Source organism: Budorcas taxicolor, chromosome 4 (genome assembly GCF_023091745.1).
Source record: "Budorcas taxicolor isolate Tak-1 chromosome 4, Takin1.1, whole genome shotgun sequence".
In the NCBI taxonomy this organism is placed as follows: Eukaryota; Metazoa; Chordata; class Mammalia; order Artiodactyla; family Bovidae; genus Budorcas; species Budorcas taxicolor.
The window spans coordinates 63,326,291-63,353,726 of NC_068913.1; the positions used below are offsets into that span (position 1 = coordinate 63,326,291).

The 27,436-nt window shown below is 38.4% G+C and overlaps 1 protein-coding gene across 3 annotated transcripts in view; it reads left to right on the forward strand.

The window, feature by feature from the left end:
• The first annotated feature begins 2,895 nt into the window (after nucleotides 1-2,895).
• HERPUD2 (HERPUD family member 2) overlaps nucleotides 2,896-27,436 on the forward strand; it is a 36,916-nt gene continuing 12,375 nt past the window's right edge. Inside the window, exons 1-5 of one of the 3 annotated variants that reach the window (XM_052638747.1) lie at nucleotides 2,896-3,074; nucleotides 3,271-3,681; nucleotides 19,952-20,029; nucleotides 23,323-23,436; nucleotides 25,872-26,026. In XM_052638747.1, the coding sequence (XP_052494707.1) occupies nucleotides 3,535-3,681; nucleotides 19,952-20,029; nucleotides 23,323-23,436; nucleotides 25,872-26,026 (494 nt within the window). In that variant the 5' untranslated portion in view covers nucleotides 2,896-3,074; nucleotides 3,271-3,534. Of the gene's footprint in view, nucleotides 3,075-3,270; nucleotides 3,682-19,951; nucleotides 20,030-23,322; nucleotides 23,437-25,871; nucleotides 26,027-27,436 lie in introns of those variants that run through there. The other 2 variants (XM_052638746.1, XM_052638748.1) reach the window with 2 other exon arrangements.

Here is a 27,436-nt window from a genome sequence, read left to right on the forward strand (position 1 = left end):
CTTAAGAAGCATCACGGCAAACAAAGCTAGTGGAGGGGATGAAATTCCAGCTGAGCTATTTCAAGACCTAAAAGATGATGTTGTGAAAGTGCTACACTCAATATGACAGCAAATTTGGAAACCTCAGCAGTGGCCAAAGGACTGCAAAAGGTCAGTTTTCATTCCAATCCCAAAGAAAGGCAATGCCAAAGAATGTTCAAACTACTGCACAATTTCACTTATCACACATGCTAGCAAAGTAATGCTCAAAATTCTCCAAGCGAGGCTTCAACAGTATGTGAACCAAGAACTTCCAGAAGTTCAAGCTGGATTTAGAAAAAGGCAGAGGAACCAGAGATTAAATTGCCAACATCTGTCTGATCATCGAAAAAGCAAGAGACTTCCAGAAAAACATCTACTTCTGCTTTAATGACTATGCCAAAGCCTTTGACTATGTGGATCACAACAAACTGTGGAAAATTTTTAAAGAGATGGGAATGCCAGACTACCTTAACTGCTTCCTGAGAAACCTGTATGCAGGTCAAGAAGCAACAGTCAGAACCGGACGTGGAACAACAGACATTCCAAACTGGGAAAGGAGTACAACAAGGCTATATAATGTCACTGTGCTTATTTAACTTATATGCAGAGTACATCATGCAAAATTCCAGGCTGAATGAAGCACAAGCTGGAATCAAGATTGCCAGGAGGAATATCAATAACTTCAGATATACAGATGACACCACCCTTACAGCAGAAAAGTGAAGAGGAACTGAAGAGCCTCTGGATGAAAGTGAAAGAGGAGAGGGAAAAAACTGTCTTGAAAATCAACATTCAGAAAACTAAGATCATGGCATCCAGTCTCATCACTTCATGGCTAACAGATGGGGAAACAATGGAAACAGTGACAGACTTTATTTTCTTGGGCTCCAAAATCACTGCAGATGGTGACTGCAGCCATGAAACTAAAAGATGCTTGCTCTTTGGAAGAAAAGCTATGACAAACATATTAAAAAGCAGAGGTATTACTTTGCCAGCAACAGTCCATATAGTCAAAGCTATGGTTTTTCCAGTAGTCATGTATGGATGTGAGAATTGGACCATAAAGAAAGCTGAGTGCCAAAGAATTGATGCTTTTGAACTGTGGTGTTGGAGAAGATTCTTGAGAGTCCCTTGGACTGCAAGATCCAACCAGTCAATCCTAAGGGAAATCCATCCTGTATATTCACTGGAAGGACTGATGCTGAAGCTGAAGCTCCAATACTTTGGCCACCTGATGTGAAGAACTAGCTCATGGTAAAGACCCTGATGCTAGGCAAGACTGAAGGCAGGAAAAGGGGATGACAGAGGACGAGGTTGAGCTCTAGTCTACAGAACATGTTCGCCTGAACACTCTCCGAGAAGCTCCAGTAGCAACTTCACCTTTCTTCTTATGGGCTATAATTGTGTCAAAAGGCTGCTGCTAGATGAAAGGGAGTCTGAAAAAGTATTTGAAGCTAGAATTAAGTTAAGTAAGTAAGTGAAGTTGCTCAGTCGTGTCCGACTCTTTGTGACCCCGTGGACTGTAGCTCACCAGGCTCCTCTGTCCATGGGATCTCCCAGGCAAGAATACTGGAGTGGGATGCCAAGGTTCTATTATAATGATTAGACACAAGGCAGAAAAAGACCTGTTACAGAAAATACAAGTCCTAGCAAGTTGTTCTCATTCCATGACAAGAAATAAAAGAAACTTCACTCTTATTTCAGAAGTGCATTGTGAGTTTATAGCTAAGATATGGTAGGTGTCCTGTCACAAAAAAAAAAGGTAGAGGAGAGGATGTAAGGAATCCTGCTGCATCAGCTGTTGAGAGGAAGAATCTCCTCTTGGTCTAACTTTCCTGAAAGTCTTCTGAAGCTGAGAGGATTAGAGACCAGGTCTCCAAAGCCCCCTGCATTATCTGCTTGTATTCACCTATAAGTGGACGCCTGGAGCTGAGCAAATACCCATCTAACAAACTTAACTTACTGCACTGACTCCTAAACCTGTGCAGAGAATAGAGAACAAGTCAGCTTGGGGCAGTAGCCTGAACCTTCGGGGTCCCAACGTCTCAGCCATAAAACAGAAAAATAACATTGCCATCTGTCTTCATCTCTCACTGAACACACAATACCTGCAGTAAACAAATACTTGTCAACTTCTGAGAAGATGAAGAGGAAGGACATGAAATTAATATTTAGTTGAAAAACTGACATACGCCAAAACTGTACCAAATGGTTTACATAGCTCATTTACTCAACAGCACGCAGTCAGGCAGGCATCATCCTCCCCGTTTAGAGAAACAAACTGAGGCATAGAAAAGTTAACCTGGATCACAAGTAAATTACAGGTAGCCTTTAGGTTTAACTGAAAGCCTCCCCCAAGATCCAGGTACCGTGCCTTGCACACAGTCGACACAAGAAATTTGGGGCATAAGTCTGATTCAGCATTCGACAACTCTAAGGATGGAGCAACACTTCCCAAGTCTTCGGGGTGTGGTCAAACCAGAATGTGCTAGTGCTAAGGCCCAAGTGCTTCTGGAGAAGCAGGGCGGAGGGAATGGTCTGCTCTGGCGGGCTCGACGCACCCCAGTGGCTTCCGGGCGACCCAAAATTTGGCTCAAGGTGTCGGGAGCCAGCCGCGGCGGGCGGCGGGGTGCGCCGACAGGCCCTGGAGGGCCGCGTGCCGGGGCGAGCCGCCCGTGACGCATTTCCGCCCTGGGTTTTCCGGCTTAAAGGGACCCGGACCTTCTTCACAACAACAACAAAACCAGCGCGCTCGCGGCCGGCGCCCGGACTCCAGTCCCCGCCCTCCTGCCACCTGCCGCCGCCTCGGCCGCACCCGGCAGTGAGCCGCGGCTCCCCTGCCCGAGGGGTCGGGCGGAGAGCAGACCGCGCCCTTCGGCCAACTTCTCCAGCTGCCACCGCGCCGCCTCGCGAGACCCGGGGCCGGACCCTGGGCGCCGCCGATCAGCAGGAAGGGTGCGGCCACCGCGGAGGACGCTCGGCCAGACTGTGCGATCGGTGGCCGTGCTTGGGCGCGGAGGGCAGCGGTGGCAGGACCCGCGGCCATCTCTCAGGTAGCCTTGCCTGTCGCGGCTGGCCGCCCTGAGCGGCCCGTCCCCTTCTCTAACCCGCGTGGGGGGACCATCGCGTAGGGGCCTTGTTGCGTTTCAGGCTGGGGGTCGCGGCGGGGGCGGGGCGGTGGCTCGGGCTGTCTCGCCCTCACCCCTCCCTTCTCACCGCTTTCTCTCTCACCCGGGCCTCCTTCTGCAGTCCGGAGCCCGGCGGAGCCCGGCGGAGCCCGGACCTGGCGGGGAAAACTGCACCCACGGCCGGGCCCTCAGACCTCGCCGCCGCCGCTGCCCATCATCCTCGGTACCTGCAATGGCCTTTGTATCGCCCGATGACTGACTTGGACAAGGAATATTAAGAACACACTCGCTTCCGTCTCCATCCCAGCTGCGCCGGCAGTAACCATCTCAGCTCATTTGAGCTTAACTGCTGCTCCTCTTGACTCTGTAAGACTTTGGGGGCACCATGGACCAAAATGGGATGGAGATTCCTGTGACCCTCATCATTAAAGCACCGAATCAGAAATACAGTGACCAGACTATTAGCTGCTTCTTGAACTGGACCGTGGGGAAACTAAAAACGCATCTGTCTAACGTGTACCCTAGCAAACCAGTAAGTGTCTAAAAGCTGGGCACAGCTGCTCTGGCCAGCAGCTTTTCGTGTCCTGTACTCTCTTACTCCCTGCTTATCCCCTCCCCTCTTGAGTCAAATAGGTCTCTTTTTAACTGTGAGGTATTTTGCATCCCGAGGTTATGTGTCTCTCTTGAGTGTCTGAACATCATTAATGTCTTCCTGATGAGGTTCAGTTAATTAGTAAAGAGTATACAGAAATATCAAGGGACGTGAGAATTGGCAGGCATACAATAAGACTGTTTTCCTTGTACTCAAAAGTCTTCAACCTAATGTGAGAATGACATTTTAAAGGAGATGCATCCTTTAAAAAAGAGAGAGATAAACACTACAACCCATATTAAAGCTTTTATTACTTATTAGAATAAAATTCCTTTTTACTTTCTCAACACCTGGCCCAGAAATTGCTTTCTGCTGAACAGCGAGTTTTTTCTTGGAAATAAGCATGTGACCTCTATAAAAGTTACAGTTTCCACACTAGTATATATGTTTTAAGAAGCAAAGAGTTTTTAGTTTGACTTTCTCCTGCCCCTCCCTCTCTCATTTTTCTCTTGTAGAGGACACAGAAATTTTCTTAATTTAGAAGAGAACAGTCCTTCCACCCCTCCACTATTTGGTACATCATTTTATTCTGTTCATACAGCATTTGTAAATCAGTGTGGCAGTGTTTTCCATTCTGAATCATATCTGGATATTGCAAACATAATAAAACAGACAGTACACCTCCATCTGTTCCCAAAGTTAGATTTGAAAGTTATCAACATAGTTGATAATTAAGTCTTGGAATAATTTAGAGAAGTATGTCATGCACAGTGTGTGAAAGTGAGGCTTTCTTGTTATCCACTGTGTAAAAATTTCATTTCTGAATAAGTAGTTTTCAGCAATTACTAAACCTTTTTTTTTTTCTTTTTTATTAATGAAGAGGCTTGGATTTTTAGGGTGGCAAATATTTTTGGCATCTGGTAAATTTAAGCCAGCAGTAAGGATGTGTTGGAAGGCAACTGTGCTTTCCAGGTTTTACTTAACACTTGTTTTATGCACACAAGTAAGGAAGACACTTGATCTATATTAAGATATTAATGAATTAATACTGTTTCAGTGTTACAGTATTAAGTTTAGTTAGGCATTTAGGTTTCTAGAACAACTATAGAAATAGGGCAGTTATTGCAAAAACAGGAGATGTAGAAAAACAACTGTTAGTTGGCATTAGCTCTGTTTGGCAGTATTTTTTCGTTCAAATACTCTTAGAAGGGAAAGTAAAAACCCTGATGTATTTAAGTACTTGAAACAAAATTGTTGGAACTCTAATTCATTCACATCTTGTCTTGAAAGCAAAGATTTACACAGGGGTAACAATTTCTTTTTAAAAATTTCTGTTTTGCAAAAGATTTCCTATTGCATATGATGAAGTAGATAATAGCTTTTTAGGGTAGTTGGAATTGAATGTCATGGATGTCCATAGTACTGTTCATAACAGCCATTATTGAGCATATATCTTAAGTACTTACCTAAGTGAAAGTGAAAGTGAAGTCGCTCAGTTGTGTCCGACTCTTTGCGACCCATGGGCTGTAGCCCACCAAGTTCCTCCGTCCATGGGATTCTCCAGGCAAGAATACTGGAGTGGGTTGCCATTTCCTTCTCCAGGGGATCTTCCTGACCCAGGGATCGAACCCAGGTCTCCTGCATTGCAGGCAGACACTTTAACCTCTGCGCCACCAGGGAAGCCCACTTACCTAAGATATATGCTCAAATATATACTTATGTGAGGATCTTTATGTGAGTAAACCAAAAAGGACTTGGTTTGTACTGTGATAGAACAAGAGTTATCACTTTTCTGAAAATTTTTCTTTTTAAAGAAGTATATAAGAGAGGAGTGTGAAACACATTTGTCTTAACCTGCACCTGAGATAAGCCTGTTTTTGCCAGGAGTTCTGCCCTCTTAGTACTAATCTCCAGTGGAGGGCTGTCAGTGCCCATCTGGATCAGTCAGCTGCTGGAGGATAGATAAGCTGCAAATTTCTCTACACCCCACCCTCCTAACCCTCTTGCTTCTAGGACACGCTGGAGGCAGTTTTGGAAGCTGTACCAAATAATATGCAGCTTATTAATTACCTAGCCTTGTGGCAAACCTTTTTTTTTCTCCTCCAGCAGGTTTTCTCCAAGTGAAAATATCTGAAGTTTATTTCTAGGTTACTGAGAGTGGGGATGGTATACATGTGTTTATTTTCATAGAGCTTCACTGAAAACTTTGTAAGGTTATTAGATTTGACACACTTAACATTCTAACTTTTTTTATCACCTAGAACTGATTTGAAGCATCACAGTTGTTGAACAGACCAACTGTTTAATGATACTCCAAAGCCATAGTTAGTCCTCAGCATAGGAATTGGAGTTCTCAAAGTTTGCTTGTAAAGTTGTTATTTAGAACAGAGAAATTTAACAGTATAAACAATATTATATTAATGATTTAATATATAGAAAGGTTAGGTTCTTATGACCTCCCACAATGACTACTTAACATTGATTCTGTTTTAAAGTGTCTCAGGTGCTAGTTGGTGTTTAACAGATCATTTCTTATGCCTATTTCTTTGCATCTCTGCCTGGTGGAGGTGGGTGGACTTTGAAGCAGAGAAGAGTTCAGTGCCTGGTAGAAGCAACTGTTTCATAGCAAGAAGTAGAAAAGTGTGTAGCTCTCGTCATTACTGCTCTTATTGGGCCTCTTGGGTCAGGTAAGGTAGAGGGCCTTGGTCCCTGTGAGGAGTGGCTTCTAGGAAAATAAATGAGAGCTGTTGGCAGAAGAATGGAGATTTGAAGTTGTTCTTTTAGGATGTCTACATGCTATTAATGGAATTCTGGCTAAACTTTGCAACAGTGTATAAAATCTTAGGATTTTAGTTTTGTGGTCAGATACTGACTTCATTTAATTCAACCTCTCCTTCCCTCAATAAACCCAACCCACAACAAATATACTCCTCCTTCCAAAGCACGTGTTCTTGGGCTTCATTTATTTATTTAATCAGGATTTATTGATCTGGCATATGAAGGTCTATGTATATACTAAGCAAAAAGGCGATAGGAGTCCTTTGCTCTTAAGTAGCTCAGGCCTTGGAGAAGGCAATGGCACCCCTCTCCAGTACTCTTGCCTGGAAAATACCACGGATGGAGGAGCCTGGTAGGCTGCAGTCCATGGGGTTGCGAAGAGTCCACTCGACTGAGTGACTTCACTTTCACTTCTCACTTTCATGCATTGGAGAAGGAACTGGCAACCCACTCCAGTGTTCTTGCCTGGAGAATCCTAAGGATGGGGGAGCCTGGTGGGCTGCTGTCCATGGGGTCGCAGAGTCGGACACGACTGAAGCGACTTAGCAGCAGCAGCAGCAGCTCAGGTCTAGTGGGGGATACAGACATATGATATTATGTGGCTAGTGTCATACAAGAGGGAGGTACTGAGTGCTGTAGGAACACAGGAAGGAACAGTCCACTTGAGCTGAGATAAGGGAATGTGAAGCTGTTTTAGAAAAGATTCACAGAAACATTTTTCTTATAGAATTGAGAACAGTTTTAAGGAGGTAAGATGATAATTTCTTTTTTTAACTGTTCTTTCAGAGATATTGTTGCCCTGATGATTTTGAATGCTTTATATTATCTAGTACCTGGTAGTATGCTGCTGCCGCTAAGTCGCCTCAGTCGTGTCCGACTCTGTGCGACCCCAGACACAGCAGCCCACCAGGCTCCCCTGTCCCTGGTTTTCTCCAGGCAAGAACACTGGAGTGGGTTGCCATTTCCTTCTCCAATGCATGAAAGTGAAAAGTAAAAGTGAAGTCGCTCAGTTATGTCCGACTCCTAGCGATCCCATGGACTGCAGCCTAACCTGGTAGTATAGTACTGTGTTAAAAGATTATAGATCCATAATGGGCTGCCAGGGGGAAAGTGTTTTCCAGTTAGGAAGCAAGGCAGTTGCTACATTTATGCAGAAGTTTAAACAGTCATTACAAAAAAACCTCAGATCTGAAATTGAGCTCTGGTGGAGATTTATCTAACTTTGGTATTGATACTTGGTTTAGAACATGGTTTAAGACCTGGTTAGTGCAGCAGTTCATGTTGATAGTGTATATAATTGTGAATCATATTCTAATATGACATTTGTCATCACTTAATGATTTTAGATTTTCAGTTCTTAAACTTGGCCTGTAGTGTGAAATAATTATTCTGAAATTTAGGTAATTGCTACTAGTGGGTGAAGATAACCTATCAAGAGGACTACTTTTACTTGAGCAGTTTCAGACTTTGATTTAGTTTAGACCAGGTATGTAAATATCAAAATGGTTGAACTTAATGTTATTCAGTAGAATGGACTGTCCTAGAGAAAACTTTAAAAATGGGAAATAAAAAATAAGACTCTCTAAATCCAGTTAGGCATCTTTTTCATTATCTTGTTTCTTACTATTTGCTCTTATACACAAACCAAGATCAACATGACTTACCCTGAAATCAACTTTGAAGGGACGTGTATTCTTTTGTTTCCCATTTTTCAGTCTTGAACTCAGAGTTGCCTGTTGAACATGTCCCTCAGTTCTGGATAGATTTCCCCTCTCTTGCTGCCTTTTCAAATTGTGCCTTTGCTCTGATTCTTTTAGAATTAAAGAGATAGGAATAGAACTAGTTGTATAGATTCTGTTCTGAGAATGTAACATTGCATAATCAAACTGCCTACAGTTCAGATAGAAGTCTTACTTTCATTGTCAGTGGAAGTAGCTTTTATAATATAATTTGAGGTTTATATCTCTGTTATTTTTGTAATTCCCTATTACCTTACTTAGGAAGGTCATTTTTTATTTAAAAAAACTTGTAAAATATTGGCTATATTCCATGTTGTACAATATATCCTTATAACTTAAATTTTATACATTATAGTTTGTATCTCTTAGTCCCCTACCCTTTTATTACCTTCCCCCTTCCCTCTCTTCACTAGTAACCACTAGTTTGTTCTGTGAGTATGTTTCTTTTTTGTTATATTCACTAGTTATATTTGTTGTATTCACTAGTTTGGTATATTTTTTAGATTACACATATAAGTGATATCATATGTATTTATCTTTCTGACTTATTTCATTTATCATAACTGAAAGTGAAAGTGAAGTCACTCAGTCGTGTCTGACTCTTTGTGACCCCATGGACTGTAGCCCACCAGGCTCCTCCGTCCATGGGATTCTCCAGGCAAGAGTACTGGAGTGGGTTGCCATTTCCTTCTCCAGGGGATCTTCCTGACCCAGGGATCGAACCCAGGTCTCCCGCATTGCAGGCAGACGCTTTAACCTCTGAGCCACCAGGGAAGCACAGGTCATTTTTAAAATCTGCCTGCTTAATCACCTCAGAACTATTGATTTAAAGGGGCTATAATCCACCCTAATTTTTGTTTTATAAGATTTTTATCAAAGGTTGATGGAAAGTTAAAAGTTTTGAATGAGTGGTGACTAAAGTTTCTTTTATTTAGCTCCTCTTGTAGCCTTTTTCTAATGTCTTTTTTGGAAAATAACAGTACTGTGAAGGTGATGTTTTGTTTAATCATGCATCAGTGGTTTTAAAAATAGAATTTTTCTAGAACTTTATTCGTTTCCTTTACATAATAATTTTTTGGTGTGTGTGTGTTTGGCCGGGGGATGGGTTGCAGTGCTTTGTTGGTTGTGGGATTTTAGGTCTTTAATCAGGAATTGAAACTGGCCCTCAGCAGTGACAGCATGGGGTCGTAATCACTGGACTGCCGTGGGATTCCCATACATAATAAATACAGATTTGATGGTCTTGAATGCTTTTACTTAACTGTCATATTTGTTGCTCTGATTTTAAACTGACATTTACTAAGTGGTTGTGTATACCAGTCACTCTACCAAGCATTTTATATATTTATCACATTTATTCCTCATAGGTTATGCTGTAAGTTTTATTATGAGCTCTCTGTTCTAGATGAGGAAGCTGAGACTTGGTTATTTTTTTTTTTGCCCAAGGTCATAGAACTTTAACTAGAATCAGAATTTGTATTTAGGTTGGTCTGGTCTGACTTGCAAGCTTCAGATCTTAAACATATGTGGTTATATATAATAACATGAAGAAAGGCATTTAGGGCTTGGCTCTATCAGTTATATACTTGCAAATTAAAAAGAAGTAAGTAAACTGTAAAAAGGCATGTGTGTTCAGATGGTTTATCGTCTAAAGACTACAGGTGAATGGGTAACATAGTTTTAATACTGTTCTAATGCATCAGTTTAGACTGTGGTTATTTTTGTGATTTTGATAAATTATAAAGAAGGTATGGGAACATAATATCTTAAGACTTCAAAGTACATAGCTTTGCCTATCGTTTCACATTCCTGCTTGTTTGTATGAACCACAACAGTCATACATTCTGGCATCTCTGTTGTATGTATACCTAATTTGGCCTGTGAGTAGAAACAGCTAAGCACAGAATGCCCCTTGGAGTTCTAGAGGAAATTATTGTTTAAGCTCTGTGAGCTTTTTTTGTTTACGGTCGTTGTAAGAGGATAAGAGGTAGAGGCAGTTTGGTTAAGCTGTGCTTCCATTTACAGTCTCTCTAAATTTCCTGAAGCGTTAGATTGGGTGGATCTAGTGGAAATAAGAGGGAGATACATTTCAGTACAAATTCACAGAATTCATTTCCCATAGAAAATGATATTTTGTGCACTTCCTGGGAACTAGCTCTTTAAGGCTGTTTGACATTTGTAGCTGAATTATATGTAAGTACTGAAATGTTAATAGTTAACTATTTTCAAAGAAATTGGACTGTAGTTCTTTGAATCAACATGTAAGTTGACTGTTGCATTTACTGAGCTGTTTAGTTATGTTGGATATACTAAGGACATGATTTTTTTTAAGCCATACATAATCATGAGAGACCCATTGAGTCCTTCACATAAAAAATCTAATCTTTTGATACCAACTACATGACTTTCTGGGCTTCCCAAGTGGCTCAGTGGTAAAGAATCTGCCTGCGAATGCAGGAGACACAGGTTTGATTCCTGGGTTGGGAAGATCCCCTGGAGAAGGAAATGTCAACGCACTCCATTATTCTTGTCTGGAAAATCTCATGGACAGAAAAGCCTGGCGGGCTATAGGCCATAGGGTTGCAAAGAGTCAGACATGACCTAGTGACTGATGAGCAAGCAAGCAACATGACTTGCCAGAAATAAAAAAGTGTTGTTCTCTTAGTAAACTCATGTTAGACTCTTGTGAATATTTTAAATGCATTAGGGATACATAGTATTTCATTTTGCTATGTAGTTAAACATTAAAAAGTCAGATACTTCAGATAAAATATATATAAACCTTTTAGAAAGAAAACATCTTTTCCCAGTTTAGGATTTATTTTTGTATATTATACTAGCAGATGAACTTTCCTCACCTTGGTTTCTAGCCATCTCTGTTAAGTAGGTAGCTAAGTTTTGGGGCCAGCTGATAAAGCAGCTGTTTATTTGGAGTGATATAGTTCTGTCTCTGGGCTACTCAGAGTGCCAACAGGATGTTTCCAGCTTGGTAATTTAGCTGCCTCTGCTCTGCCATATATCACCAGGCTTCATCTAGGGTGGAACAGTAGAGATGGTGAGAGTATTAATTGTATGTTGTACTAAGTCACTTCAGTCGTGTCCAACTCTGTGTGATCCTAAGGACTTCAGCCTGCCAGGCTCCTCTGTCCATGGAATTCTCCAGGCAAGAATACTGGAGTGGGTTGCTGTGCTCTCCTCCAGGGGATCTTCCGGACCCAGGGATAGAACCTGTGTCTCTTATGTCTAACCTGCATTGGCAGGCAGGTTCTTTACCAGTAGAGCCACCTGGGAAGCACTGTTAATAGTATCCCTGATAGGATTTGCTGACTGTTGGATGTAGGGTGTGAGCAGAAGGAAGAATGGTGGTGCTGTTAACAGAAATAGTCAAGTGTATATATATGTTACTCTGTGTAGACAGTTATCTTAACAGAAGAAATTTTTAATTGACAATATCATTAGTACTTTGTTTTAAATTTACCAAGCCTCGAGTCTTCTGAATTCTTATATTTAAAGGATGTAATGTTTTAATTAAGAGAAAAATGAACTTCTATTGTGCTGAGCTACTGAGATCTTGAGGTTTGTTATAGCAGTTAGCATTACTTACTCTAACTAATACAGAAATGAATTTTTAATCAAAGTAAAAAATACTGTTATTAGTAGGTCTGGATAAATAAATTTGTGTCACTTTTACAAGTTAAACTGAGTTTGAATTGAGATCTCAAAATCCGTTCTTTTCCTAATACTGTAGCTTATAATCCAACCAATTGAAAATTCACTTGATGGTTGTATGGTTTGTTACCGTGTCTAAGCACTGATTTTCCAAATATTTAAATTAAATTACTGATATTTAAACTGAATTTTTTCAGTATTTTTTTTAGTGGAGAAAATTTCAAGTCTTATTTAATTTATGCATCTGAAAACTTAATCTATTTTCAAATACAGTAAAATTAAAGAATTCTTTTTCCTTTTACTTCTGATTATCTGAAGGCATTTGAATATTCCATTTAAAGCAACAGTTTTAAAAATTGAGATATAATTCATATACTATAAAATTTACCCTTTAACACGTACAAGTCAGTGGTTTTTAATACTTCAAAAAGTTGTACAGTCATCACCACTGTCTGGTGTTCTGATGTCCAGAACATTTTCATCAGCCCATGCTCACTAGCCATCACCCCTTGTTCTCTGTTTCCTCAGTCCTTGGTAACCACTAATCTACTTTTTGTCTCTATGTATTCACCTATTCTGAAAATTTCACATAAATGGAACTGTGATATATGTGATCTTTTATGTCTTCCTCTTACATTTAGCATGCTTACACGATTCACTTATGTTATATCATGTCTGAGTTCTTCCTTACTTTTTATGATCAAATAATATTCCATTGTATGTATGCATAGATGTCACATTTTGTTTGTCCATTCATCAGCTGACAGGCATTTGAGTTGTTTCTACTTTTTTCTGCTGTGCATATTCTCTTACAGGCTTTTGTGCGGATGTGTGTTTTCACTTCTCTTTGGTATATACCTAGGAATGATGTATACTGAGTCATATGGTAGCTTTCTGAGGAACTGTCAAGCTTTTTAAGAGGCCATGCCGTTTTATATTCCCACTAGACTTAGCAGCAGCAGTAATGTAAAAGGGTTCTACTTTCTTCACGTTTTCATCCATACTTGTTTTTGCTTTATGTATTTTTTGGGTGGGGTATAATCTAATTTTGTTATGTTGTACTTTTTGAAAATTGATGGTCCCTTGCTGTGGAAAGATAAAAGTTTATTTGAAATAGACTATTTATTTAGGGAAAAGTTAATACTAAGATACCAACACACGATTGTTGCTTGATAATAATATGCTAATATCAGTACCATTTACAGAAATGAACCAGATGAATTTAGCACCAGTATTTTAAGCTAGTAAGTATTGTGATTCATAAGACTGAATACTAACTGAACACTTCATTTTCATTCTTAATGATTACATGTAAAATAACTGATACAATGAATTTCAAATAAGTTATGTCTTCCAAATCTATGTAAACGCTTTTGGACTTCATAACACTTCATTTAATACAGTGGCATTTAGCATCTCCTCTGCAAGACACATGACTGGGCTATAGGAACAAAGGGATGAGCTAGACAGACATGGACCCTCTCTTGTTCCTGACAGTCATATCCCACTTAGGGAAATAAACTCGTGCACATAATTACAGATTATGGTTTGTGTTATGAAGAAAACAAACTGGGTGAGTAAAAGAGAATACTCTTCTTCAAGGTTGTAAATCAGGTTAGGCCTCTCTGAGAAGGTCATTTTAAAGCTAAGACCCAAAAGATGATTAAGAAAGAGTTAAGTCTGCAAGAGCTGAGAGAGAATACTACAGGTATGGTGTCTGAGTTGGTAACGAGCTTAGCATATTTGGAGATCAAAGTGATTACCCATTTGGCTAATGAGAGAGGAGGAAAGAATAAAATCAGAGGATGTGGGAAAGAGATAGAAAGCAGATCTGCTGGGACCATCTGGTTATGGTAAGGAATTAGAATTAAATCCAGACTGGTAGGGATCTACTAGAGAGTGACAGGAATGATTCACATTTTTAAAAGATCACTCTGTTTACTGACTGTAGACCAGAGTGTGTGAAGACCAATTAAAGATGCTATTTATTAATATTACAGAAGTTCCGGCAAGAGGTAGCAGTTTAGATTAGAGTAATGACAATGGAAATGGAAAGAAATGAACCGAGAGGGGCTTCTGGAGATAGAGTCCGTGAGATTTGCTGATGGTTAGAAACGTTAGACAAGGTGAGAGAAAAATTGAGGATAATGCCCAGAGTTTGGCTTAAACATCTGGTGGCAAGTTGTTTAAGAAATAGGGAACAAGTAAGGGGAAAGATCTGGAGATTTGGAAACTGAGAACTGTTGTAGATGTTTTGACTCTGCGTTGCTTATTAAGATATCTGAAGGTGGGGACTTCACTTGTGGTCCAGTGGTTAAGATTCTGCATGTCTGCTGCAGGGGGCATGAATTTGATCCCTGGTCCTAGAACTAAGATCCCATGTGCTGCCTGGTGTGGCCAAAGGCAAAAAACAAACAACAACAGAAAACTCATAAAGATATCTGAAGGTGTTAGATGTCTAATAAATGGTTGGGTATATGGATTTGGGTTTGAGAGGGAGAGAGGCCTTGGATAGAGAAGCAAATTTGCGTCTCAGCCGAAGAAGCTTTCTTAACGTTTAGAATTGGATGGAAAATTTAGCAAAGGACTCTGGAGGGACAGTGACCAGTGATATGAATGAAATGTACAAATGCCTCTTAATGGATTTTCTAAACTTTGATTGCTCTTCCAGAGGTACAAATGGTGAAAGCCATGGTCTTTTCTCCTTTCAAATGTCAGAACCTTTTGCTAGGCACTTTTGGCCATGCTATTCCTCATCCTGCTGAGGGACTTGCTTGGCCATTATCCAGCCTTTCTGTTCAGTGGGTATGAAAGAAAGAAAGGGAAGTCGCTCAGTCGTGTCAGACTCTGTGGCCTCATGGACTGTAGCCTGCCAGGCTCCTCCATCCATGGCATTTTCTAGGCAAGAGTACTGGAGTGGGTCGCCATTTCCTTCTCCAGGGGATCTTCCTAACCCAGGGATCGAACCTGGGTCTCCAGCATTGCAGGCAGATGTTTTTACTGTGTGAGCCACCAGGGAAGCCCATGGGTATAGGCTTTAAAAAAATAGGACTTGGCGATAAGGGATTATCAGTCTCTGGGCTTCTAGGAGTGCTATTTCAGTCAGTATATTTTGGGTTAAATAGATTATGTGCTGTTAGGTTTGAAAGTTTGATAAGTGTATGTATTTCTGAAACTGGGACTCATAGTTTTAGGACTAGGAGTTCTCACAATCTTTAATTTGGAGTTTTTAATTTTCACATAAGAATTATCATTATAGATAACCGAATGATTACTTTATAGCTGACTCTCATGAGATTTTAGTACCTATATTCTAAACTAAGTGATCTTCCTAAATGTCTTTAATTTATATGGCTAAGTTTCTCAAGCATGGGTTTCTGGAGTCTATGAGGTTGCTGACTGATAGTGGTCTGTATTGTTTCTGTGAAAAAATTGTTTTAAATCTATCTACTAGATAATTATGAGAGTAAACTAAGTTGGATTGCCACTGTACTTAATTTATATATATACATGTCAGTAGTCCAAAATATTGAGTATTCTAGCATGCTTTTATGTCCTATCTTGTTTAAAAATGATCCTTGTGATAAAGTACTTGATTAATTCCATTACTGCTACAGTTTAATAGTAAAATGATGATTACCTATGTAGAAAACAGCTAATACATAGTTTTCTTACATTTTGAAGTAGTTGATAAATACTTCTTTCATCCCATCCACTTAGTACATCCTTTCACTAAAAATCTGAAGGTAAGTAATTTATGCTTTGCACATGGACTTCTTGACTTTTTTTTTAAACTAATTTCACATATTTTTCTATGTAGAGAAGGTGAAATGAATTAAAAGTTTTCTTTTTGTTATTTATAAATGTCATTTTAAACTGATTCTTGAAAGCTCTTCAAATATGGAATAGGGCTTGCTTTTTTATTCATTAAATTGATAGTTATTGCAGCTTTAAACCTATTTAGCAGTATCCTAATCATGTTCTTACACATAATGAACAAAGGTAGCCTGCTACTGGTCATACAGCTTATCAATACTGTCACAAAATCTCTCATTAGATCCTCATGAAACTGCATGTCAGAGAAGCAGTTGTTAGAGATTAGTATCAAATGCTCATTGAATGTTTTCATAGTGTTCTGCTCTGCTGTTAGAAGTTTGTGTGCATTTTTATTGTGAAAATTCAGCCTTGTGAAATAGGTGCTATTATTGCCCTCATTATTTAAATAAGAAAGCTGAGGCAACGAGTGGTGGTAGTGGGATTGTGTACAAGTTTCTTAACATTTCTTCGCCTGTCTCTGCCGTATTCTTCTCTAAGTTCAACTCCTTCACACAAGATTTTACCCCTTATGAGTTACTCAAGAACATTGCTCTGGAAATTTTCTGTTTTTCTCTTCTGCATCATCACTTTCCTGAGGATGAATTATTTCTATTGGCATACAAACATGTAATTTCTCTTTCCTTAAAAAAACAAAAACACAAAACAGTAAAACAAGACCCTCTTTTGACTTCACTTCCCTTCCAGCTATTACTTTTATTCCCTTTCTGTCTTTAGTGCACAGCTCCTTATAAACTGTGAATATTCACTATTTGTAATTGTACTCCTCTCCTTTTCTCTTAAATACATCCCAGTTAAGTTTTTACCCTACTGTTCCACCAAGATTGCTTTTATCAAGGTCACCAGGGAGCTCTATGTTGCAGGATATGGTGGGGGATGTAGAGAAATGAATAGTATGAAAGAAGGACACTATGAGTATATAACAAAAACCTAGAAACATTCAAATATCCATGTTGTAAACTTTAGTATTTCTGTGTAATGGAGCATTCAAAAAGAGTGGGGAAGACATCTTTATACTGCTAAGGAGTAATTGCCAGGGTAAAATAAGGGAGAAAACAAAGTACTAAAGAGTGAGTATCGTGTTCTACCTTTTATGTGAGAAAAGAAGGGAAACATAAGTGTGCTTATATCCACATTTGTTACGTTGTTAAAAAACCATGGAAGGGTGATTCAAAATTACAGAGGAAGAGGGTAGGGGACAGAAGCTAAACCTTTTTGTACCTTGTTCTATAATTTTTCCTTTGTTTCTGTATATGTTATATATAATTTTAAAAATTAAATAGAAAAAAAATTCCTAAACAGTTTAACAATGTCAGGATGTTAACAAAATTACAAGTAATTTTGAAACACTATATTTTGACTACATATCTCTAGTAGGATAGATCTAAGGACTGAAAAAGTGACAAGAAATCTTAAACCTCATCCAGAATTATTGAGATTATACATAGTAGGATAAAGCCCATAAGTACTTTTGCTAATGGCATACTTTTGTTAATATCATTAGTAAAAAAGATTTTCAGGGTGACAGATGTGTAAATAAAAAAACCTTATACCATTCAATTAAAATCAGAAAAATGAATATTCACTCAGGGTTTAAGTTTCTCCTTTGCAAAAAATACATATTTTGTATCTCTCTTGAAGAATCTTAGAAATAATAGCAAGTGACCGTAAGTACCCTTAGGCCCCAGATTTTGTCTTTAGATGCCATTTCCTATTAAAAGGAATCAAAGCCCCTGGAACTGTGGCTGTTTCCAGGCCTGGCAAAAGACACGTGGAAGGTGAACCTTATGTGCCCGAAAGCAAGGAAGCTCTTACAGACTGCAGAGGTCAAAATTATTTTCTACCCCTAATGAAATAATGGATCTAGGCAGTTTGATCTAAGTTATTAAAAAGGTGAATGTTTGATGGCAGACTTCATAGGGGATGAATCAGGCTGACAATATTTAAACACACTGATCGATCTTGACATGACTAAAAGTAGGTCACCCAGTCTACATGTGCTAATAATGATGTGATACAACAGGAAGTTCTCTTGTCAAACAAAAAAGAACCTGAAGTTCATCAACCCTCCAGATCTAACTGCATTTACAGAAGACTATAGGACAAACTCTACCATACCAGAAGGACACAGTCACTTACATCCAGACTGCAACATGTTTTCTTCAACAAGTAGCTAGGGAAAATTTTGAAAGAAGTGGAAGCTGTTGAAAGATTAAAAGAGACGTAACAACCCAATTCCATGTGTGAACCTTGTTTGATTCTGGTTTAGACAAACCATCAGACAGTAAAGAATCTGCGTGCAATGTGGAAGACCTGGGTCAATCCTTGGGTTAGAGTGACCCCCTGGAGAAGGGCATGGCAACCCACTCCAGTATTCTTGCCTGGAGAATCCCCATGGAGAGAGGAGCCTGGCAGGGGCCGCAGTCCATGAGGTCACAGAGTTGGACACGACTGAATGACTCAGCACAGCACAGCACACATCCCTTAAAAGGCATTTTTGAGCAAGTGGGGAAAATTGAACTGTACTGGATATTACATACTAAGCAATTAATGTTTATTTTATTGAAGGTGGTAATGTGGCTAATTACAAAAACAACTGCTACAGATACATGCTGTTTTTTGACATGTGAAAAGAAATATGGGGTGTTTGCTTTAAAACTCTTTTCCTTGCCAAAAATGAAATGGGGGTGGGTAAATGAAACAAGAATAGCAAAATGTTGATAATTGTTGGAGCTGGGTATTTGGGAATTCTAAAGATGGTAAGGGGCTTCATTTTATTCTCTCCACTTTGTGTGTGTTTGAGAATTTTAATAGTAAAGTAAAATTATAAGAAAAGACTGATATTTTTTGTATCAAATGATATGACATAGGAGTATTTATTAAATGTTTGAACTGATAGTTTATGATGGCTTAAATCAGGGCTTAAATCAGTCTTTATCACTTAGCGTTTAACTCATGTTATATAATTTACTATTGTGCCCCACTCAGTGTTCATATGTATTGATTAAAGTTTCAAGACTTGTGATATGTAGTTTTTCAAAAAAAATCCTGTGTTGTATTTGGTTGTTTATATGTAAGAATTTGTGCATTTTCAGAATGGTGCACTCAAAAATACTTCTGGGGAAATTAAATTATGCCAAAAAGCTAAGTAAGTTGGAAGGACAACTGTACCTTCTCTTGATCTTTGGTACCTAAGAACCTGTGAACCACAGATCTTAACTACAGAATGGCTCTTTTTACTGTGGTTAATTTTAATGTAAGACTCTTTTTTTAGTAGCCATGTTGCATATATAGACTGTTTGAAAATTGTCATAGTTATTACTTGGATTTGGCATGTTTAGTAATTGTCCATATAGCCAGTATTTGTTTTAGTAGAATTCAAGGAACGCTTGCCTGTTTCTCCATGATGAAATAGGAGGTCTTATGGGGACTGTACATAAATGTTTTTATTTTAAATACCTAATGCTTGTAGTGTGAGCACTTAGCAGATTTGTTAGAAGTACAAAATAAGGCAGAGATAACCAGAATTTATTTTATATTTTGGGTTGTATATGGAGATGGCACTTGGCTCTCCATGCACTTGAGCTTGTTTTTCTTGTGTTTTTGAAAAATGTAAAAAGGTATTCATGAGAATGGCAAAAATAATAAAAACTAGAATAGTTATCTAAAACTGTAAACTATATCCAAATGGCTTTTGAATTTAAAACTGATAAATTACCCTGCATGATGTTACTAAAGTAGAAAATAAATTTTATGTATACTTTTGATTAAAAATACTGACAAAATAATGCAAAATAACACTGGTGACCTTGGAATTTTATCCCATTGTTGACTGTTAATAGAAAGCCAGCCACCTTCTCATTAATAGTCTTGAAGGTTTTTAATGACAGTCACACATGCATTGCATTATGGCTGAAAGACCAACTTCCAATTTACCTATTTCCCCCATTTTAAAGATAAATTGGGAATTATCTGTATTTTATTATATCTACAGTAGATATGTTACCATTTGCTGAACTTTTAATGTCTTAAATAGAATTTGGAAAAACAAAATTCTTAAATTATGTCAGTTTTCTGCTTATTTGTGCCGAAAGGGAATTTTACTTTACCCATAGTAAGGCATCTTATTCCCAACTTTCAATTTGTATAATTAGAAAAAGTTGAATTTTTTTCTTTATCCCGTTTCTTAGTTGACGAAGGATCAGAGATTGGTGTATTCGGGCAGACTGCTTCCCGATCATCTGCAGCTGAAAGACATTCTCAGAAAAGTAAGCTTTTCCACCACTATTCAATACCAGTTACTCAGAGTGCCAGAGGAGATATGTTCTGAACTTTCTTTTGCTATCCAACCAATTTAGTTCTTAGATACTTAAAATCAACCCTTTTAGGTAGCATAATAAGTGATTCTGATTAGTTAACAGTTTTATATATCCATCTGATAGCTAAATCTGAAATAGTATTACATATTTGTGTTCAGGGATTTGTTATCTTGTGGAAGAAAGCCATATTCACTTATCATTAATGCAGGAGTAGAGTGCTCAAGTAGACCGGTAACAGTCCCCTCTCTTAAATCCGTTTTTGATGAAACTACATAACATTTTAATACACGTTAACTTGGGTTAGGAGTTTAATTTTGGGACATCAAATATTACAGAAGGAAGCCCACGTGGTCCATCAGCAAACTTTGAATCCTGGTACTCAGAGTTAAATATATTTTAATATAATTTTTTGATAGAATACTAGTTACTTTAATGGCAGCTTTTAGCTCATGTTTATTTGTGGAATTTATACTTTTAGAATTTTTCTGCATTTGAGATTCTTTTTGCTTGTGAATGTAGCAGAATTGAATATATAGCTGTTAGGTTTCACTTTAGATTTTTGACTTAACTCAGTGTTTTCTGGATATCCCTAATCTCTTTATGCTCTTGTGTATGTTTATGATCACCTGTGGGAAATTTTAAAAAACCTTACACTGGTGTATTCCTTCTGTCTAGATAGTTGACATTTTAGTTTTGCTAGTGTGACTTCCTGCTGTCATTTTCGTTTTAATCATGTAGTTTCAGGTTGCCAAAGTGGTTTAATAACATCCCTCACTGTCTCTCTCTCCCTACTTCTCCCTCTCTCTCAAAAATACTGGCTTTTGTAGCATATATCCTCCCCTCTTTCTTTTCTTAATAGACTTTATTTTTTAGAGTAGTTTTAGGTTCATAACAAAATTGGGCGGAAGGTATAACGATTACCCATTTAACTCCTGCCTCCGCACATACACAGCTACTCCCACTAACAGCATTCCACATCAGTCTACATTAGAGTGCTACAGTAGTTAGAGTTGAAGCCTGCATTGATATCATCACCCCAAACCCATCGTTTACATTAGGGTTCACTCTTGGTATTGTACTTTCTGTATAATGACAGGTATCCACCTTATAATATTGTACAGAATATTTACTACCCCCCAAATCTGCTATGTTCCACCTCTTCATTTTCTTTCCTGGTTTTATCCTTAAAAACTTTTTTCACTGTATGCTATTTGAAATATAGATTTATTATTTTAACCCAAGGATAGCTAGAGTCTGAACATGCATACTTCTAAAAAGGATTTTGCTGCCAGAAATCATTTCCAACCAGAATACTTAAAATGCTTTGGGATTTCCGTGGTGGTCCAGTGGTTAAGACCCTGTGCTTTCACTGCAAGGGACTCGGGTTCAATCCCTGATCAGGGAACTGAGATCCCACATGTGCCTCTCCATGCCAACCATGCCCGCCCCCCCCAAAAAACAACAACAACAACAACAACAACAAACAAAAACCCCCCAGCTTCAGTCAAAGGACTGTTGTGCCCCTTATGACAGAACACTTCGAACAGTATGTTTACAGTTTGAACAGAGCATTGAACTGTATAACCCTTTACTTCTTTCAGTTAAATGCTGTCATTAACTTTACCTGTTTAGTTATAAAATGTTTTATAGAAACATTCCCCAAAGGTGAATAAATACTATGAGGTAATTGTGGTTAATATGACCTTTGAAACTAGTTTTGTAAGGATGAACATTTTACACTTGGATGCTTTTTTTTTACTGTTTTTTTACTGTATTCCCAAGCTAAGGGGACATTGTAAATCAGGCATCCTTTCTACCTGCTTTGCTTGGTGTACCTCATGTAATGCTATTTCTGGGAATGCCTTTCTCTAGTATTCTAACTCCTATTAACTTCTTCCTCTAAACCCATAAACGGTTACAGTTCATGCATCTCAGTTTTGTGCAAAAGACTGATTTATATATTTCTCTAATTGGGCTCTAATGTGCTAGTCTGTTCTTAAAATAATTTTTTTTAAATTTATTTGTTTTTGGCTGCTGGGTCTTCATTGCTGTGCCAATTTTTCTCCAGTTGTGGAGAGTGGGAGCTACTGTCTAGTTGCAGTGTGCGGGCTTCTCTCTGCGGTGACTTGTCTTGTTGCCAAGCACAGGCTCCAGGGCGCGCGGGCTTCAGTAACTGCAGCCCTTGGGCTCTAGAGCACAGGCTCAGTAGTTGCGGTGCGTGGGCTTAGTTGCTGTCTGTGGGGTCTTCCCAGATCAGGGATCAGACCCGGGCCTCCTGCATTGGTAGGCAGATTGTTTACCACGGAGCCACCAGGGAAGCCCCAGTCTGTTCTTTGAACAACATCGTGAGTCTGTTTAGGCGGGGGACTGACTCCTGCCCTTTCTTGGATTCACCTCAGAATTAAGCACAGTTCTTGTTTATGGAAGATGGTGAATTCCTAGAGCTTTGTTTCTCTTTCTCACAACTGGGCATCTTTTCTTTATTTCCTGCCGCGCCCCCCCTTTTAAAAAGTCATTTTCTGATTTTTTAAAATTGCTGCGCCATCCTTTGTTCTTCTCTGCGTCTCCTTACTGTACCTTGTTTACTCGCTTTATGCTATGACAAGTATACTCATGAAATCATTAAGCTAGAATGCCAGTTAATTATTTTTAGAGTATTTTCCTTCACTCATAGTTGTAGATTTATGGAGACACACTTGGAATATTAACAGAATATAGTTCAAATATATGCTCTATATCTGTGTATAAGTGTTAGAGATAAAACCAGTTTTTGACTTAAAAAATAAAATATTATTGCTAAAATTCAGACAGATGAGATTAGAGTGAGGTTATTTGAGTTTCCTTATCACTGTAAGTTTTCAAATAATGAAAACATTTACTATTCAAAGTTTGTAGGCCTAAACGTCAATGTGACTGTCACAGTGCTGATATTAATGTGTGTAGTGTTTTTATACTGAAATAATAGGTTGCATTGACACAACTTTACAGCAGTGTTTGCTTGGTATACAAAATAATAATTTTTTTCGTATAGTAGTTCCTGAGTATTGAGACTGTTTTCTAAGCATGGAAGAAATACTCAGAAGGATCCCAGTTTATGTGCAGGTGACAGTTTATTACTAATAAAGCAGCTGTGGTAGGAAGAAACTTAAGTTTTGAGTTCAGTATTTCTGCTTAGCTACTGACATTGTTGAGCTGCGTACTTTCTAGTACTACCCTTTAAATGTAATTTTCTTTAATTTTAGCAAGATGAGTATCATATGGTTCATCTAGTATGTACCTCTCGGACTCCTCCCAGTTCTCCAAAATCCAGCACCAATAGAGAAAGTCATGAAGCACTGGCATCCAACAGCAATTCTGTGAGTTGTTCTGGGCAGAGTAAATGCTGAAGTTTTCTGATTATCCCTTCTTGCCTCTAAAAACTAAGTTGAAAACAGAACAACTGGATCTTGTGGGTGGTGAGACTGTGTTGTGAACAGCTGAAGTTAATCATTTAAACTTCATTTTTAGAGATCCAGTACACAGTGTAATCCCTTGAAGCCTGTGCCCATGAGTTATAATTTGCTATATGGCAGGTCAGTAATAGAGCCAATTTTCAGGGGTTTAATTACTGAAATACTGATAAGACAAAATTATGATATGGTTATATAATATAAACTCTTTAAGGTATTTTGTATATTATATTTAATCAAGGTAGATTAAATTATTTAAACTTTAAGTTTGCTAAAGAAGATTGCTTGTTCAATAATTGTTTTATAAAATGACCGGATTTGAGTATATATTCCGACTATGGGAGGAATAATTACTTGATGTACCCAGTTCTTTCAGACTTGAGTATTCATTTTTCCCTCTTCCTAAAATTGTTTGGGAAATTTAAAAAACTAGTTGAACTTTTCAACTTAGACATTTTTTATACTGTTCAAATTCTTTTATATTAAATTATTTTTGGTTTCCTTTTGTAAAAGCTTTATGTGACACTTTTGGAGGTGAAAGAAAAGGACTGGTTGAGTGGGAACCTTGCTTCAAGCTTGCTGGGTAGGGATCTTTTGTACTGCTAAGTGTACTTTCCTGCTTGTCAGGAATCTAGCCAGAATTTTGAGGAGGGGATGCATGGCAGGGGTGATAAAGAGAGACTGATTGTTCCTGCTTCTTTAAGAAGCTAGATCTTGTAGTTGCTCTCTTTAATTAGCATAGCCTCAATGGTAAGTAGTTTCTAGTACTAGTCATGGGAATTCAGCTTTCACTAAACCGAAATTTGTTTTCTCGATAAACCTAAGGGTCTTTCTATGTTTCCTACCTTGCATAAGAAGGGACAAAACCCTGGCACTGGCATAGAATTCTGTTTATAGTCTTTGAACAGTTGTGTTGCTCCAGTTTCTGCTGACAGAGAACTTTCTTTTCCCTTTTCTGGTGGTTCCTCGGCCATGATTTCATTTCTTTATAATATATATTCAGTTTTTCAGAGGTGTGTTATAAAAAATCTAAGAAGTATCAAAGGAGAATGAAATTGAATTCCTCTTAATTTTTTTATGGCTGATAAATTTCATTGGGACTTGATAATGTCTTAAAAATCTGTTCATGAAAGTTATATAATAAGGTCAGAAATAATTAGTTCTAGAGAAATTAGGGTGTGCTGCCAAATGGCTAGGCCTTTCTTCTATTAATTTTTTTTAGTGACTACCATATTTTGATGATCCATTTAATACGAAATCTTGCCAAAAAAGAAGCCTTTCCAAGTTGTGTGCCTAATAATCAGCCTCCCTAGTAAGATATTTGGTGTCTGTTCGGTATGGAATAACATTGTAAAGCTTTTGTTAATTTTTCAAAGGTCCTTAGGACCTTTCACATGGCAGGACTAATGAAGGTAGACATGTAAAAAGAGATGCTGTAAATAGGAAGGCAGTACCAGTAATGTGATTTTAAAAACTTGGAATGATGCTGAAATTATCTTGTATCCAGTTTTTTAAAGTAGGTAATTTATATAAACTGTAATTGTGTTTTAAATTTACATAAAACACTTGACAAACTATTTTCAAACAGCAACAAATTGAGGTGGTCTTCAAGGGGTTATGTTGATTGAAGTTGTTGAATCTGTAAGTTTCTGACACCATTAATGCATGAGAATTTAAAAATTCTGTTTGGTATCTTGTTTATTTTGTTAAAAAAAAAGTATTTGTTGGTAGTATCTTTAAACTAATAGGATTTTAGGACTGGAAGGAATCTTGAAAATCTAGTTCCATCTCATTTCTTATAGGAAAGCTGTGACTTAGGGGTTAAGTGAATTGTAAGTTTATGTTCCTTGTTAATGTCAGAGTTAACACCAAATTCTAGCATGCTCTTCAGTATTTTAAACCAGTATATGACTAATGGCATGTTATACAGTAGCTGGTACATATTAACTGTTTAAGTGATACAGTTATTAGTACCATTATTGAACACTTCTTATGTGTTAGGCATCATGAAAAGAGCTTTGCATGCGTTAATTTTCACAAATTTTGTATGCTATTTTTGGTATACTACTCAGCCTTTTATAGTTGAGAAATGGACTATTATTGTATAATTAATGGATTTTGATTTTCTAAACTCTTTAGTCTCATGAGAATTAAATTATTTATACCTATATATATAAATAAATATACCTATTATGCTGGGCACACAAGTCAAATCAGTAAATTTCTAGAATTCATTCTTTGCAGAGGGATTTCACAGATACATTTTTAGTAATGTGTCTATAATATTGTGATTATAATGAATTAAATCTCCTTGAAAAAAATAATTACATTTTTGTTTGTAGAGTTCAGATCAGTCAGGATCATCAACTCCATCATCCAGTCAAGAAACCTTGACTTTAGCTACCAGTTCTTCCTCAGAAGGATTGAGGCAACGAACCCTTCCACAAGCACAAACTGACCCAGCACAGAGTCATCAGGTCCCATATGTAATGCAAGGGTGAGTGAAACTGATAGCTTTGGTCCTCTTAAAAATCTATGACTCCAGACTTTCATGGTAGCGCCCTTCACTAATCAAAGTACATTTGAAATTTATTCATATACCTGATTATATGTTTTGTGAATTAGAGGGTTAGGTGTAGCAGTTTTGGGGCGGCTGTCCTGTGTGGTTTGTGGGATTTTAGTTCCCTGACCAGGGACTGAACCTGGGCCCTCTGCAGTGAGAGCACTGGACTGCCACTGAACTCCATGGAACAGTGCTTTTGAAAGCTGGTTGTACATTAGAATTGTCTGGGGCAGTACCTTTCGGTCTTTAATGTTTGTGCTAATCACCTGGAGATGTTGTTAAGATGCAGGTTCTGATTCAGTTGGTCTAACAGGGCCCAAGATTATGTATTTCCAGTGAGCTCTGCTGTGATGCTGATGCTTCTGATGCTTTGACCATAGTTTGAATAGCAAGGATCTAGGTAACTAAAATTTTTGTTTTTACTCAATCTTACCATGTCATGCTCAAGTGCTCAGTCGTCTCCAACTTTGTGACCCTAAGGACTATAGTCCGCGAGGCTCTTCTGTCCATGGATTTTACAGGCACGAATACTGAAGTAGGCTGCCATTTCCTCCTCCAGGGTATCTTCCTTACCCAGGGATTGAACCTGCGTCTCCTACATCTTGGGTATTGGCAGGCGGATTCTTTACCACTAAGCCATCAGGGAAGCCCCAGTCTCACTGTAGATCTACTCAAATTAGTCTTCTGGAGAACAGATGGGTGAATAAGGGTGTTCTTGGAAGAGTACAGAGCCCAGTAATCTGTTTTTTAAAAGTCCTGCTGGTGTTTATAATCAGCCAGGCTTGGTAACAATTAAGACAGAGTATTGTGATAAGTATTATGGTGATGTATTATGAAGATATGCTAACCATTGCAAGTTATCGAGTGACTTTCTTAAGAGGAGTTTACCCAAGAAGCTTGCTATGGCTATCTTATATTTAGCAATTACAATAGGTCTCTTGGGTTAGGCAGTTCCAGGGGGAATGCAGCCAACAGCCACGGCAGCTGTGGACAGCTCAGAGAGGAGGATATTGGGGAATACAGTTTAAATCTGGGTCATGTCTGAAACTGGAGTACCTTTGAAGTAAAGGAAACAGGAATAACAGTTACTGACAGTTGTTTTGCGTTGCATATTGTGCTGTGGTGTGTGTGACAGTGCTCCAGATCTATGATGGAGGCTGGAAATAAGCAAATGGCTAGGACCCCCCCAAAATGGTAGTAAGTGACGCAACCAGGGAGTAGCCACTAACTGTTATGCCAAAGGGGATGTAATAGCATATGGCTGCTTTTTACCTTGAATTTTATAAACTTAATTCAATTCTTAATGTAGAAAAACAAAGCTGAGTATATAGAAAAATATGAAAA